This window comes from Bacillus rossius, chromosome 1 (genome assembly GCF_032445375.1).
Source record: "Bacillus rossius redtenbacheri isolate Brsri chromosome 1, Brsri_v3, whole genome shotgun sequence".
NCBI classification, from domain to species: domain Eukaryota; kingdom Metazoa; phylum Arthropoda; class Insecta; order Phasmatodea; family Bacillidae; genus Bacillus; species Bacillus rossius.
In genome coordinates this window covers 121,139,236-121,156,741 of record NC_086330.1, presented here as the reverse complement: position 1 = coordinate 121,156,741, position 17,506 = coordinate 121,139,236, and the positions used below count along the sequence as shown (strand labels likewise).

Below are 17,506 nucleotides of genomic sequence, written 5' to 3'. Positions count from 1 at the left end.
TTCCTTTCCCTTTATTATTTCGTTTTAGTTGTTAGATTTTTCTTTACCTGCTTAGCCTTCAAACGTTTTTTTTTCTTTTTCTTCATGTTCTGGGCATCTAAAAGAAAAGAAAAACGAATAAATATATGTCACAACCGTACCCACAAAATTTGTCACAACCGTACCCAACGCACAATTTCTAAAACAAAAAAATCGCCATGAATCAACCAAACAATCTACATAAAAAGTAATCACTCGTAGTTAACTACTAATGTTCAACTTATAACAAGAAAAAATACGAGGTAATCTGCCTGTATATTAAAAACAGTAATTATTAAAAGAAATCAAACAAAGAAACATACTTTTGACTGTTGAAAAGCAATGTAGGCTCCTGCTTAGGTTAATGTCGCGCGCTGACTTACCTACGCAATCCTAGGGAACGTGTTCAGACTTGCACGCCACGCCTCTCTTCCCTTATACTTTTTCGCCATATTCCGTATAGTTTCGTGGTTATAACGACTGTCACTACCGTACCCTGTCACAACCGTACCCAGTGTACCCTACTGCAAGGGATAGAAATAACAAGGATAGAAAAACAAAATGTCATAACTTTTTTAAAGACATTCAATTTAATTTCCATTATAATTTATTGTAAAACACCTAAACTTTATTCAAAACATTTCGCTGTAACAATTTGTGATGAAACAAACTATTACCTTAAAAACAGGAGTTGAAATTTGAAAAAAATTAACTTTCTTAGTATAAAATTCGTCTGAATTTACTAATAACTATCTTAATATTATCGTAAAACTTTGTCCAAAAAAATGTATACGCCCACATATTAGTGCAAGGGATGAAAAATAGTGTTTGAAGATCAAAAATAATTGCATGACTACCTTACTAGGCATATTATGAAATATTAAGACATTCAATGCTGGATGCTTTAAGTTAAAAAAAAAATATATTTTCTCAGCGTGGGAATGTGAGAAAATTTTTAATCGGTCCATTTTGAAAATTGACGAACATATAGGATGTTATGTACATTAAGTTATTAAAATGATCGAGGAGTTTACAGAAGTTTCCAAAATATTTCCAAAAAATATGTACTTGGAAATCTACCTACGCCTGTAGGCTGTGCCGAAAGGGATTTTTTTTTTTTTTAATATTTCGAACATCTTACATTTCATGTTATGCAATAATTGCATTCTCTACGCCGTGTGTGTGTATATAATTCTGGTAATTTTGTGGACATTGTAGTTTGATAATACGATCAGTTTTGTAATCTACCCACTCTTAGTTTGCAGTACAAAGTAACTGGCGCCCTTTTTGCTGGATTGATACTTCTGGGCTTGTTAACATTAAAAACATTTTTTTTTCATAGTTAAAGTTATATATATATATATATATATGTATGTATATATATATATATATATATATATATATAGAATTTAATATTTGTTGTTTTGATCAGTCTATTGTCATTATTATTACAGTTTTCATTATGAAAGAAAAAATTCAATTCTAAAGATCAATTACTATGACACTATTTTCAGCAGTCTGTCACTGTTAATAACATTCCATTAAATAATATGCAATACACAAAAAAGAGCCAAAGGTTTTAACTGTAAATTATGTAAAAAAATTGTTGACAAAAGCTGTTGAAACGGCTTTTTAGTTAAGTCTCCAAGGAAGTAAAAATTAACTATCATCAAATGATGCTCTTGATTGATGAACTACCAGACGAAGAAAAAACTATTTTCAAAATTCTCTTTCCAAATATTCCTTTAAAAAATACAATGTTTCATGTACATTTTAAATAATTTTCATCACATAATAAAATGTTGTGAAAACTTGTGTGCTCTATAGCGTAATCTGGCTAGAGACCACACCACAAAGACAACGCTAATTCAGAAATCGTGGATTGAAAGAAGAGAGTAAAAGCCCACTAAATTGCACGTGCAGTGAGCTACGCTATAGGGCGGTTCTTCGCGTCTTGGAACGATGTAATCGTTTTGCCTTCCGTGAGCGCGCGCTGGCTTGAAGCCGTCGATAACCTTGTTTCACGCTACGTTCCATTTCCTGCACGCTCCGTGTCGGTTACTTGCATCGTGACCTTCGACATCCACGCACTAAGACCGCGATAACATGAATTTCGGTGGTTTGCTTAACTAAGTTTAGTTACTATACGAACGCTTGCAGTGGAAAACACGCCATTGAGAATTCACGCCTGATAAAAAGTTTTGTGCAGCGAGCCACTGGAACTATTTTTTTGGACAGTGGTCGTAAGCTGTCGGACCGAAGCTTGGAGATGAGGTTACTGTCGGGATGACTTTGCGTCGCATGTAATATTATATATATTATATTATATTCTATATATGATATTATATATTGTATACAATTATATATATAAAGATCAGGAATTTTTCGCGGAAAAATCTTATTGACTGTTAGACCGCAATATGGTATGCCTGCGACAGCGGTTTCTTCCGTGAAATTGGTTGCCGTCTGCAAGAAAGCCATTGCTTTATTTTACTGAGCCACTCAAGACTTGTTTGCTTCCGCGCACTGGATTACTGTGATTGGTGTTGACAGCAGACATGTACACGAGAGAAACTCTTCTAATCACTAAACACAGACAATGCTATCGTTTTTAACATTCAACTAGTCTCGAAATCATATTGCGAATACATGCTCCTACAGTAATATACCATATATGCATTATTTTACTTAGGATTTAATTTTTGTGTTTGTGTTTTTCGTGTCTTAAATTTTAAATTATGCATTTAAACATAAAACTGATAAAAAATATTGAAATGGGATCTTTTTAAAGCATTCAAACGTTTTGAAGCCTCTTACCTTGCTATTTAAAAAAAAAAAGATAGAATGCTTGCTTTTGCCTGTAGTTGAAGAAGCGTCGGGTTGGCAAGCCTCCTGACAGCCGCGAAGTGCAGTGCGAGCGGACATTCCGTGACGAGTTGTGACAGCACATGTCCCGCTCGCAGTGTCCGTGCGACGTTTGTAATAACGCATCGTGGCATCCATGGAGACTTCATATATACCTCGAACCTTTAGGATTCGTGGAAAGTCTGTCTCTGCCTTCCCTCCAGCAGCTGTTGGCCCGGAGAAAGTTTTTGAAAATATGATTCTTAAAGCGCATTTTTTTTGGCATAGCGATAACGTGGAGTGCCTTTTAAAACCATGAAATCTTTAGATAAAAATGACCTTACACTTCACCGCTCATTATTATGCCCTATAACATGTAAGAAAAGTCTACTCACTAATTGTACATATTCATTGGCCGAAAACTTGAGCAATACTTTAGTCCTTTTAAGCTGGTTTATGCGATGCATTATTATTATTTTTTTTTAAGTCAGGCTCTAGAAGCGGGACCATGGCTCCGTGACTTCGTCCTTGGACCCTAAACTGTTTTTTTTTGTCTGGTAAGTGACCAATCTGTGACATTGAGTATGTTGGATTGAGCCGGGCTGGGCTGTAAACCACCCGCACTGGTGTGGAAGATTGCAGCGTCCAGGAGTGTAGCGCGGTGAGGTGGTCGCCGAGTTGTGATTGCAAATGATAGAGTATTATAATGCCGGGTTGTATAGTTGTGATTTGAGGCAAAGTAAATTAGCCTGACCGTGAGCGGCTCCAAGCGTTTGGATAATGTTTAACTAAACAATGTAACTAGTAACCCTAAACAATTCAAAATAAAATCAAACATGCTATACTTTTAGGGAAAACATTTATTGGATAAAATGCGACAAAACAATTATAATTGGTTTAATTTTAATACTGATACTGTGAAAAAAAATACTTTGCTAACTTAGTAATTTATTTGGTTTTTTTACTGTGTAAATAGTCAAAGTTATTTGATTAAAACTTGTTGCCGCATAAGTTGTGCAAAGAATTCTCCCCCTCTCCCCAAAAAAAGTATAGTTCGTTTGATTTTATTTTGAATTGTTGTTAATACTAGGGTTATTTATGATTGTGTAGCAAACATTTTTAGTCACAGTATCTAATAATTTGGTGCACGGTAGGAATTTAATTCTTAAAAAATCAAAATCAAAAATTCTTATTTGAAAACTGCGCCACTTTTTAAATTTTAGTTTTTATTTTTTATTTTTAACTGTGTTAATTAATTGGCATATCAACGGTTCTTTGCTTGACACTGAGTTATGGGAAATTCTGTATGTGTGTTATATGATGTGTTTTTAAATAATAAATATTTATTGCTTTTTGATTTAAATATTCTTTAATAAGGCAGCAGTGAAAAGTGTTCATAGGATGAGTCTAAATTCGACCAACAAACTATTTGAGGGTAACGCCTTTATTTTTTACATACTTTTGTGATGCGTTACTACTACCCATTATTTCAACGAAATAAATTTGTGACCGACAAAATTGTGGTGGTTATAGAACGTAATTCAATTAAACATAATCCATATGATTGGTGTTCAATCCTAAATAAAATATGTTCTCTATTATTTGCAATGAAGATGATGCTCAGCTCTATTTTCAAAGACGTATACCAGCCTTGGGAAGCACTTTAACCATAAGTCGGATTTAGTTATGTTTTCAACTTAGTTTCTCGATATTTACCTGCACCCCAAGTTTGTCGCTCGAATTCATCCTGTTTATGTTACAGTTTTAGTTCGAAGTCCTAATCAAGGGTATTTACAATAAACATTGAAAATTGTATTTAGTCATTAAGATTTTTGTAATCATTTAATCTCTATTATTTTTTTTTAGTTGAACAGTGTATGTGAGAGTTTGGCAGATAAAGATGGGCTTTAAATTCCAGTTAAAGTAAATATTTAAAATCTAAACTTCCCGTTACATAACTTTTGTAAACAGTGTATATAAAATATTACCTATCCAAAGTTAGGTATGTTTATTTGAAGCCTACCTAAATTTACAATAAACATTGAAAATTGTATTTAGTCATTAAGATTTTTGTAATCATTTAATCTCTATTATTTTTTTTTAGTTGAACAGTGTATGTGAGAGTTTGGCAGATAAAGATGGGCTTTAAATTCCAGTTAAAGTAAATATTTAAAATCTAAACTTCCCGTTACATAACTTTTGTAAACAGTGTATATAAAATATTACCTATCCAAAGTTAGGTATGTTTATTTGAAGCCTACCTAATATTGAAACAATACTGAGATTTTTTCTTTTAATTAGACTGTTACTTAGTGCCTTGCTGCAAACAAACCATCATTTCTTGAGAAAGCATCAAATTATTTTTATAAACAATTTTTTTAGCGTTTTTTTTAAATACATTAAAAATAGGGTATTGTTAATGAAATGTTGTGCATATTAGGGTCGCATGGTATATTTTATGTTCTTGCAAGCTATACCTGAAAAGAGTAACGGCGATAAAACATATTTTTAAAGGGTCTAAACTGTTTTAAATCTCCCCCCTCCCCCCCTCCCCAATTTGTAGCCCAAAAAACAAAGGTTTCGATCTCGAAAAGAATTTGTCTAAAGCTGCATTTTTGCACAGTGGTATAATCTACTATGCTTAATAACATAACAAACGTCCACCGCTGTAGACCATGTGCTTAGCGCCGAAGACGTGCAATTAAGTCCTAGATGAATGCGACTTACAGCAGTCCATTCCCATTTTTTCAATTTTTAACTTAGACTCTCCATAAACTTACCAAAATAATCTAGCAAAGCTATTACACACTTGAATGTTGAGAAAAAAAAGATCCGAATGTTAATATTAAACGTGGGATATAAATTAAGTAATGAAATGAGTTTTTTTAAATCTCAGATAAGGACATAAGAAAAACTGATTAAAATATAAATAAAGGGTCCAACATCATATTCACTTTCACAAAAATGGTTGCATATTTTTTAAGCTTAAAAGTGACATTTTTCAAGAGACTAGCGTAACTGATTGCATCGCTAGAGCGTTCCGAGTGAAGCAGTGTAGTGTGTGTGCGGTGCCACAGCCGTAAGGGTTGGGGTGGGGTGCCTTTCACTCCCACGAAATCGAGGTTTTCAAGTCTCTGGAAAATAAAGTGGTAATATCAACGTTTTCTAGTAATACGTGGAAAATGTAGCTGCGGAAACCTTGTGCGTCATATCGAAATTGTGCAGTCAAGTCCTGAATAATAGCTTCTTTATCACTCCACGATATTGCACTCCGTAAACTATATAATTTTATTATACCTTCAGTAAACCAAACCATAATTAAATAGAAAATTTTTCTACGTGATAAATTTGAAAAACTTTTCAGTATTTTTTTTAATAAATAAGCGATGTATTCAATAATATCAGGAAAAATTATATTATTCTAATTTATGAATAATGAAATTATATATGCATAAATATGAAACGCCTGACGTAATAATCGCTGAATTAAATGTTGTTGCATATTTCTTAAGCCTTCAATTGGTATATTTGTTAAGATAGTGTTACTTTTGATATGACCGCTGAAGTGTTCTGAGCGTGGTAGTATGTGCCGTACTGTACCGTACCGTACTGTGGCAATGCTAAATTCTCTCGGCTGGCACGATTTTCACTGTTAGGAAACAAATATTTTAATTTCTAAAAAAGAATTATCCAAAGGCTGAACTTTTGTACAGTGGCAGTATAAACGTTTCGTGGTAACATATTAAAAGTTTACAATCGCAAATAATATGCGTCTCACCAAAAACGCGCAGTTATATCCAAAATTATAATTTTTTTTGCAACGATAGGAGACTCTCAGTATGGACACCAAATAATCTACAAACGTTGCCTTACATGGTAACAGTGATAAAAGTTACATTGTTTTAACATCTTATCATTATTAGACAATTAAAATCGTTTAAGTTAAAACAAATGTTACTCAATTTTATGGAAATATAAATACAAATTACGTAAGTATGAAGGACCCGACGTGAAAATCGGTTTAATAAACGTTGTTGCAAATTCCTTAAGCTTTAAATTGGTATATTTGTGGAGAGTCTCGTACAATTGATCTGACCGCTGAAACGTTCCGATGGCGTTAGTGTGTACTGCACTGCGGCCGTGCGATTTTCACGTCGGGCTCTTCACATTTATGTAATATATAATTTCAATCTTCATAAATTTGATATGTGGCATATCTAGTAAAACACATTGAATTTTTTATAATTTTATCACGTAGAAAAATGTTTGTAGTTATTTATGGTTTGTTTACTGAATATCTACTATAATAATAACGTTTACGTAAAGCAATATTGTAAAGTGTTCAAGAAGCACAAGGTAAACATTTTAATGTTACTGGAAAACGTTGAAATTTTCACTAATAAATTTTCGTCTGGATCGAGCTTTCCAGAGACTAAAATACGTCTATTTCGTGGGAGAGAAACACTGCTACGCTTGAAACGCTAAATTACGCTAGCCTCTTGAAAAATATGTCACTTTAGAGCTTAAGAAATATGCAACAACTTTTGTTAAGGTGTTTATTACATCGGACCCTTTATTTTGATTAGAATCTGGTTTTAATGTCCTTGAATAAGATTAAAAGAAACTTATTTCATTACCTAATCGATTTATATACCACCGTTCAATATGAACGTGTGTAATATCGTTTCTAGATTATTTTGGTAAGTTTATGGAGAGTCTACGTTATTAACCGCGTAAATGGGAAGCATTTTAATGGACTGCTGAATGTCGTTATCATCTAGTACTTAACTGCACGTTTTCGGTGATACGCATAAGGTCTACAGCGGTAAACTTTCAGTATGTTATTAAGCATAGTGTACTCTACCAATGTGCAAAAATTCAGCTTTGGACAAATTGTTTCGAGGTTTGTGCCTTAAGTCTTCGATTCCTGGACTATTGTCAGCCGTGCCTGATGCCGTGCCGGATGCCTCTGTAGAACCTTCTGCCATGACGTGATCTCTCTCGCCACAGGAGTGACACTTCGATAGCCACGGCCATCCACCGAGGGGAGGCTGCCACTAAATCACAGCTGTCAGCCGCAATAAAACTACTTTGTGATTTATTGCTTGTTTTCAACATCTCATTCAGCAAACAGAAAGTGATTTATGAACTGGCATATAAATACATTTTAAGTGGGGGATTGCTAGCTAAAAAAAATATAGCATTAACTTAATTTACTCTATGATCATAATTATGTTACTTTTCCTTCTGTAAATATGTAATGTTGGTGAAAACTATTTTTTTCTTCTTTTTTTACCTTTTTCCAATTCTACTGCTAATTTAGCTGGATGCATCTCAATTTCCGGTGGTGTGAAACCTGAATTTTTTGCAAGTGGAAAATGTGATGTGTATGGCAGTCTATTGAGTTTTCTCTGGGACTCCTGTTTTCTCCACTAATGATTTAGTACATCACTGCTCCATTTCCATCTTGCCACTCCTCATAGTACAACCTCTATATCAACAAGATGTTTAGCCATAATTTCATTCATTCAAATCCATTATTCACAATATATTCTACTAACATAAGTAACGTCATTTCTAAATTTCATTTTCGATGGTGCTCATTTGCCTTTGTAGTAGCCACAAGGATAATGACATGCAGTATGAACACTGCTTTGCAAACTGACATTTACATAATAGGTAGATTGACCCCAAGCGTGGATGTGATGTTCCAGCAAGATGGACACACAGAGCCGGGTGCTGACCTCGATGAAGAGATGGAGAAGGTGTTCACGATGGGCGGAGACAAGTTCGATGTGGCCAAGTTCGGGGCATCTCCCGACTCCAGCAGTGGGCGCAGTTTTGGAGAGAAGGATTTCATCCGTGAGTGTTTGTGTTGACTTGAGTGATGAGCATTAGCAGTTAATCCATAAATGAGAGAACTAAAAAAAAAATAAATAAAAAAAAAAATTAATATTGTCTCATTGTAATTTTTTATGCATAGTGATTTAGCATCTCATTGAGAAGAAACTTTAAAGTGCTGTATTTTTCAAATTTGTAACATCTTTTAAGTAAAAGTTATTGTAGAGAGGCCCAGTGCAAAGATAAATAAAATTTCTGAGGCCCTTTCACTTGTTAAAATAAGATGTAGACAGTAGTGTTCTTCTCATTTTTAACTCAAGTGTGCAAAATTTCATCTTGGAGGGCTAAAATACTGCTTTAAGGTGTAAGAAAGGGAAATGGGGGTTGTGTATTGTAATATCTCATTTTTAGTGAACTTATTTTTCTTAAATGTGATGTTGACAATAAAACACCCTTTGTACATGAATTGTTCAAAATTTCACCTAAGAGAGCCAAAAATTTGCTTTAAGGGGTAGTAAAGTGAAATGGGAATAGTTATTTCTAAACTTCATGTAGTCAGAAAGAAGGGTAGGTTTCATAGTATTTTTTTATATATATATATTTTTTACATCAAGTATGAAAAATTTCATCAATGTGTGACAAATTCTCCTTAGATGGGTAGGAAGGGGGGATGTGATAGATTTTTAGAGCTATAGGCCCCTAATGTATTCAATAAACTTCTTTTTTGATGAATTTTAGATGTAAACAGTAAATTCCTTCTCTTTTAAACATCAAGTATGCATGATGTTATCAAGTTGTATCAGTACTTTATAATGTCATATAGATAATGTTATAGGGATAAATTTTAATTTTATGCAGACAGTTAATTTTTCTTTACCTTGAATGTCATGTGTGCAAAATTTCATCAAGAATACCATAATACTGTAGTATGGGGAATTAGGGGTGGTTTTTCAAAATCTCTTTAGGACAGGGGGATGGGATAATTTTTTTAAAATTGGATTTAAACAATAAATTTTTATGCCAAGTGTGTAAAACTTCATAGAGAAGTACCAATATCCTGTTTTAAGGGATGGGAAAGGAGAACAGAATGGTTTCTGAAACCTCATGTGGCTATTTTCAAATTAGATAAAGTAGTATTTTTCCTCTTGTTTTTAATATTTTATTTATAGTACCAACATTATGGTTTAAGGGATGAAAAAAGGGGATGGGGTGGTTTTCCATACTCTCATGTTGGCAGTGACTTTACACACTTTACTAAATTAAGTTGAACAGTAATTTTGGTCTAATTTTGAATGCATGTGTTGAAGCCGACTTGACTACAACTGACAAAGACAAAAGCAGGGAGGGGGTTTTTACATTAAAACCCAACGACAGTGGGAAGCTGGTGCTTTAGCAAAAAAATATAAAGCTTTAGAAAATTACAATTTTATTCATAATATAATGCCTCTAGAGCAAAAATGGAACATGACATAAATAATTACAGTTTATAGCAGTTTATAATTATCATTGGAGCAAATCCTAAAGCGCTCCCGCGGGACGCGAAATAAATACAATCATTCACACAATTAAAACAAAGTAAGCAATAGTAAAGCGGACACGGTGGCGAAGCGCTGTAAGTAGCAGAACAAGTAATATGGTCTGCTAGGCGAAAAAACTGAAGACAGAATCAAGAAAGAACTTATAATGCGGCTTGACAAGAAGTGTCCAATGCCATCGTGGCATGCCCATATACAGCCGCTGAAATGTTACAAAATGCTATGGGCAGTACTCGGCGTGAGCAAGGTAAACCCAAAACAAATGACCTGAAGGGTCCAAACTTGGTGGCAATTACATTAGATTACATTACATTACATGGCAGCAATAAAAAATGAAGGTGCGGCCACAACGCGCAAGCAAGAATAATACTTAAATACTTAAATACAGACGTTAAGTTTCACAGCCGAGTACATACCGGAACACAGAGCCACCGCTGCAGTAACAGCCTTCGAGTCCAGAGACCGAACAATTGCGAGGAATATGCTAGGGGCCGGGAAACCACTCGACAGAAAGCGCTGGTGAGGCAGTGTGGAAGAGTGGAAGAGGGGGGGTAGGAAGGGGAGGCTGGAGATGGAGGGGAAAGGAGGAGTGGGGAGGGGAAAGGAGGGGAAGGAATGCTGTACAGTGCCGAAAAACGGAGCAACTGCTTCAGTGTGATTATTTTCGTCAAGAACAAAATTTCCCCTAAGTGGTGGAAAGGGGAATGGAGGTGGTTTCTTTGACATACCCCTTTTTTCTAAATTAATTGAAGATAATTATTATCTCCTTAATTTGAACACAAAGTGTGCTAGATTTAGGGTGAAGAAAGGGGATGGGTGTGTGTGTGTTTTTTCTTAATTTTTATTAAAAGTAGAAAGGGACCCACCTCTTTTTAGACCTGACAGAGCTAGGCATCAGCTATCTACATTACCAGATTACTTTGTAAGGTCCCTGAATTCTCTTATTTGCAGGCACACTAACTCATGCCCGAGATTTTATCTATTGTTACAGAAATTATGCTCCAGATCTATCCCACAGGAGCCTTGCATTTTTTTGAGATGAAAAGTAGCCTACATCACTCTCCGGCCCATAAACTCTTTCTATGCCAAAAATCATGTTTATGTATTGCTCCATTGCTGTGTAAAAGGATAAACCAACAAACCAACAAACATACTTTCGCATGTATAATATTAGTAAGGATTTTAGTTTAGCATCATTATAATGCAGATTTATGTACTTATGGCAACAACAAACAATTTGCTGGATAATACAAATTGCTGCCATTACATGTTGCTCAATTTACATACCATTCTTTTACACAAGTGCCAGAGTGATTAATACTGATTGTTATGCATGATGTCAAAAAATCTGGAATACTCTTGCAGAGCGAAGACTTATTGCTGGTATTTATTTGTTATGTGAAAGAATACTCAAACATTTTATGTAACATTTAGAAAATTAAATTCATGATAATTTAATTTTAAATCATTTTCTAGGAAAATTAGCATCTTTGCATTATGTAGCCCAGGGCTCTCACAACACATCACCCCCCCCCCCCTTCCCCCCTTCCCATTCCACCCCACCATAATCACCACCACCACCACAACAACCACCACCACCACCACCACCACCACCGTGTTCCTTTTCATCTCACCACCTATTCCCTTATAAAGGTGACCCTTTCTTAAGTTTCACTGGCATTAGTTTGAGTTTAATATGGCATACTTTCAATGTATTCTGTTGGTGCTTAGTCAAATAACTTTCTTTCGCAAGCTTGTATATTCATTTCTCTGATAGCAGAGCAAGACCGAGGTGATTGCAGTTTTTTGTTGTCAGTATGCTCCTACAATGCATTCTAGTGCTATTCTGAATATTTTCAAACTGATTTCTGACAGTTACTCTTGTCATTAACTGCGCGAAAATCAGCTTAAACATAGCCTGTCCACACCTGTTCCAACAGACGGCATTTTAGGACAAGAAGTTGAATATTTTAAAGCTGTCTCACGTGCCATGTTGGTTATCTTATAATTGTATCATTACTGTTATTTAAGGGCTAGTTCATATAAATCTATCATCATAGCTTTCTTGCACTTTGTTTGGCACAGATTTTGTTACCAGATATTTTCTAAGTGTTATCTTATTGTTTATTTTTTTATTTTTTTATTATAGCATTAAAATGTCTAGCAGTGTTCGCAATGTATTATGATCACTTGTTTCGAATTTGACAATTTGCAAATAACATTTAGTAAATATCTTGTGACAAAATTTGCAACCAAACAATAAATGCTAAAGGGCTGAAGTAGTATGTAAATATACAGGAATAGATCCTAAACCAAAGTAATGTCATAAGTGTAACATAAACATGGTAGAGTTTTTTAATTTTTTTGTCATTACTATAAATTCAATACCTCAGTACAATAGTGTTAAAACTCAAAATAGGAGAATTTCCAGTACACTCCTTGATTCTTGATACTGTTATGTTCAGAGTTACGATATTATTTAAACTGTCAGAAAAGTTAGGTATTTAGTATTTTAATAATGTTACAATTAATGGAAATTTTTTTTTTGAGGTCTAACAGTTTAGCACAAACAAGTACCCTTATTGTGATTAGTTATGCTGCTAAATTTTGGAATGTGGCAGTCTTGCATGACTGTGGCTTAAATACTCACACATTAACACCATACTTACATAAGAAAACCAGAATATAAATAGGGTTTGAATTTAATCTTCATTGTGTAAAACAGTGACATTACTAGATCCCAACAATTTTCATAAGAAAATAATTTTTGCAGTTTAATATTAGTTGTATTGTAGGAAAACTCAGTATCAAAAACAGAAATCAATCTAAAAATTGTGTAAACCATTAGCATGCAACATAATTTCTCAACCGTTTTACTGTAAACTGTTTCAAAACACTTGTTTCACATTTTGTGGTTGATCTTCAGGGTTTAAATTTCTGTAAAAGTCCCAGTTAACACTCGGAATAACATAATCACTGCAGAATGAAAGAAGATTATTTCTCTTATTAGAATCCACTTTAGGAGGAGAATCATGCACCAGTATTATTTTTCGGCAAAGCTTGTTTTGTAAAAGAACCTTAAAGGTTCACATTTTACAATATGCAACACTTTTATATCTGCCCACATGACTTTTGTTACCATCTTAATTCATGATGTAGTTTCTTCCCACATTGTCCGCAAGTGATATATTGTAGAACGATAGTTTACTCTTATAAAACAAGAAAGAACATTCTCCACAAGGAAATGGGAGTACTGCTTGTTAGTCGAAACAGCAAACTGATGATGTTTCATCCATTTCGCTCTTTGCAGCGTCACTTTTTTTGTCTTTACAACAGTTCTCTTTTGCTTTGATATTGTTATCGTAATCTAGGTGTGATGCTTCTCTTTCTGCATCACTTCTGTCCGTAATTTGTACATAAAATGCATTGATCTTTTTTGGGCTGATAAAAGGATGTTTTCAGTGTATTAAAAATAGAAGAATAGTGCTTTTTTGAAAATTGCTTCCCTTTTTCTAAACAATTCAGTTTAGATAACCTATACATAACAGACATGTTTGAACTACCATCTAGTTACTCTCTTTGGTTCTTGAATTACAGTAATGGGATTCAATTTTGTGAAAAGACATGTGTACCTTTGTGTCAACTTTCAGTACTCTTGAATCATTTTCTTGTGTTTGTGTGCTAGCACTCAAAAGTTACTTTAAAACATCATCTTTTATGTATATGTTCATTATTTAGTTCAAGAAAAAATTGAAATTTTTTGATTGTGTGCTTCCAGTACGGACATAATGATACTTTCTTTGGCTCAATCTTTTTTGTATGTCTCGATGTACTCTCTCTTTGCTGATTTGTTTCCTATGCCCCAGAAAGCATTCTTTAATGTAGTAGCTTATCTTCGCTGATTTTGTCTGAACATTTTAATCAATTATGACAAGGTAGAGTAAGTTTTCGTAATTCAACTTGTCTTTCTTTAGAGTTGATAATAAGTTTGATAATAAGAATTCAACATTTTCTTGGCAATGTCCCTTTTCTACTCTGATTTGCATTAAACCCTTCTTTGAGTATGACCTTTTTTTTTTATATAGTGTGCCTTTGACTGTTTTGAGTTGTGGCGTAAGGAATAAGGACTCTTGTTATCCTGAATGCTAAGACATGTTTTTTGGTTAGATGATACACAGCGACTGAGGCCTTGTATGCCAAAAAAACCCCAACCCCAAATTAAGTAACTGCGGCCAGATGATGCTTGACAAAAAAAAGTTCTCGTAGGGCAATTGCAAGAAAACATCATCTCTTTTATCCAAGCATGTGTACATATGACAGATAAAGAGATTTCCTGTTTTCATACACTTAAATATAAAAAAATAATAATTTAATAAATTGAAAGGAATTTATTTTCACAGTAAGAAAGAACTAATTACTAAATGATATACGTAGTTTTAATAATTTTCAATTGCAGTATTTTAAAAGCTCTCAGTGTACATAGTATTTAACTCTCAATGTACATAGTATTTAAAACCACCCTCCAGAAGTTTTACCAGTTTTAAGGAACAGATGGAAGTGAATCATGGTCTACAGCTTATTTCTACAGCTGTTAGTTGTTTTCCATACCTGTATCTATGTCTTAAGTTTTACGTACAAACTATGCGTTAAATTTTCACATTTAAATTAATACTTAACTTTTTTTTTAATTAGATTTTTATCCCCACTTTTGAACTTAGTACACCTCCTAAGAACCTAAAAACCCAAGAAGTATGTGTTTAATGTTACAAAGAACATTTCAGGAAATCCTTTGATTCTGTAGAATTAATTAACACTGGTTAGTTCTCTAAATTTTTTTTCATGATCCTGTCCCAATTTTCAAGGGGAAACTTATTTTCCTTTTGAGAATTTACAGAACTGAAAAATCCATTCACGCACTGCCCTAATTTAAACATTTTCTGTAAAACAGAATCAACTATAAATGTTACTGTCTTATGAACCAGCTGTCATAAATCTGAAAAATCGAAACTGTAACAACTTAAAATGTTACGGTTGGATAAATGAGTAGGACTTCGTATGTGCAAAAGTGCTGCAACTTAATGAGTAAAAGTGTTGTAACATTGCAGAATTCCTGCCCCCTACTACCAATAACACTTGACTAAGAATGATGTTTTTTTTTATATTTTATAATTTTTTTTATTTATTATTCTTTTATTATACATAGGCATTTCAAGTATTTTGTTTGTGTTTTAATAGTGATTATTATTAATTTGGGTTATGTTTTATACAAAGCTGAATTTAGTGTTTTTATTATTATTTGTATACTTAATCACTTACAATTAACATGTGTATTAATCACATTTGTCAAAATTGTAAGGCATGTTCTGGGTAGTAAGACTGTAACATTCTAGAACATTCTAGAAGGTTTCAAAAGGAAGGAAGACAGGCGCTACATGCTGTCGCCGGCAAGTTGTTTTTCACGCCTCAAGTTAGTGCGTTGTTGGAAAAACCCAGCAGGTGGGGAGGGGGGGGGGGCATTACTGCACAACAATAGACTGGAACTTTCGCTGGGCACTGTTTTGCCAGGCAATCAGAGCGAGCCTTGAGGTGGTGTGAAGTGTCTTCCCAGACTTCTATAGAAATAAAGTTTTTCAGTATTTTCCCCTGTATGGTCAGGAATTGTATTCTGTGTTGTGATAGGTCGGTTGGCCTACGGGAGTTACCTCCCTTAGTTTTGGCTTTTTAAAAGTAAGGAAACTGCATGGTACAAGTTATTTGTCACTCAAGCGTTGCAACGTGCGGCCGTATCATCAGCAGCTCGCTAAAAAAATTGAGTTAAAAGATGTCACTTTAAAAAAAAACTAAAAATTCATCAAATGTAAACAAACTTTTCAAGAATTCAACATTGATTTGTTATTTTTCTGGGTTGTAGTGCTGGGCCAACCTGGAATGTAACAGTGTCACATAAACAAAATACTATACTCCAGTACAATGTCATACTGAACCAAATAAACATGTAATTATTAGTATTTGAGTTATGACACTTTTGTACTTAATAAAGGAATCTATGCGGAATAAGGGATCTATGCTGAATAAAGCAGTGTACACAACTCAAAAGTAATATATTTTCGGTTTTAACACTATCATACTGAGGTACAGAACTAAGGGATTTTCGTGTTAATTTCTTTAGATAGTTTTCTTGCAAATGTTGAGTCAGAAATTTTATCACCAGGTATTTACTAAATGTTATTTTCAATTTGTAAAAGGTCACACTAGTGATTAAAATAAAAATCTGGCATGATTATTTACAGTTATTAGAAAGGGCATATTCAGCTCAAAAGAGAAGGGGAAATATTTTTCAGAATCCCTCAGAAGGGGTAGGGGGGGCATTTTCAAACTGTTTAATGGGGAGGAGTGTCCATGACGACTATAAAATTATAAACAGTAACCAAAAAGAAAAAAAAACACATTATTTATTTGTGAGAATTAATTACAAAATTTCTCTAACTACAGGGCCTTGCTACTTGTTTGATGTATTTTTTCCCTCTTTGACTCCCCCCTTCCCCCCCGGATACACCTATGGAATGCTCTATGCAGCATTGTGTGGCATGCTTGCTTGCTTGCTTGCTGCAGAACACAGGAAGAAGAGCTACCCCCACCCACACATACCAAAGTCCCTGCTCTCGAGGCCGGCCAGGAAGAGGGACTCCTCTCCCCGCGAGTCTGAGTCGGAGAAGAGCGACGCTGGAACATCTGCGGAGGTGACTATGCACTCGCCCTCTCTTTTATCGTGACTGTGTATTGCAAAACGTGCAGAACTGAGAAAACACTTAACACTCTTACAGGTTGGTGACTCTCGCAAGATGTCTGCTGTAGAGATGAGTTTGGACGAGGATCCATGTCTTCCATCAGTTCCATCTTCGTCCACTGCTGCCAACATGCCTGGGTAACTGACGTTCAACTAATATTGGGCTCCTTTTTTACCTATTTTATTTTAAACTAGCTGCCCGACCCGGCTTCGCACGGCTATACTAATGGAAAAAAATTAAGCCACATCTCCCATTTACAGTAATGGTAAATAAAAAAAATTCAGTGAAAATTTATTACAATGCTGTATAATGTATTGGAGAGAAAATGAATAGCATTGATGGTTTCCCGACTTGTGCACGCAACGTACAACTGATGTACCCGTACTTCGCTACGGCAGTCTACAGGCAGATCACTCTTGCGCCGCTCATTATACATGCCCCTCCTTGTGAGTACGCCACTGCCGCGCGATGCCCGTTGCC

The 17,506-nt window shown here is 34.6% G+C and overlaps 1 protein-coding gene across 6 annotated transcripts in view; it reads left to right on the top strand.

Moving 5' to 3' along the window:
• Positions 1-17,506, top strand: part of LOC134543716 (band 3 anion transport protein) — a 337,233-nt gene that overhangs the window by 249,688 nt on the left and 70,039 nt on the right. For all 6 annotated transcript variants that reach the window (XM_063388400.1, XM_063388397.1, XM_063388398.1 and 3 more), the window contains 3 exons: positions 8,577-8,724; positions 16,851-16,978; positions 17,063-17,163. In XM_063388400.1, the coding sequence (XP_063244470.1) occupies positions 8,577-8,724; positions 16,851-16,978; positions 17,063-17,163 (377 nt within the window). The remainder of the gene's footprint in view (positions 1-8,576; positions 8,725-16,850; positions 16,979-17,062; positions 17,164-17,506) is intronic.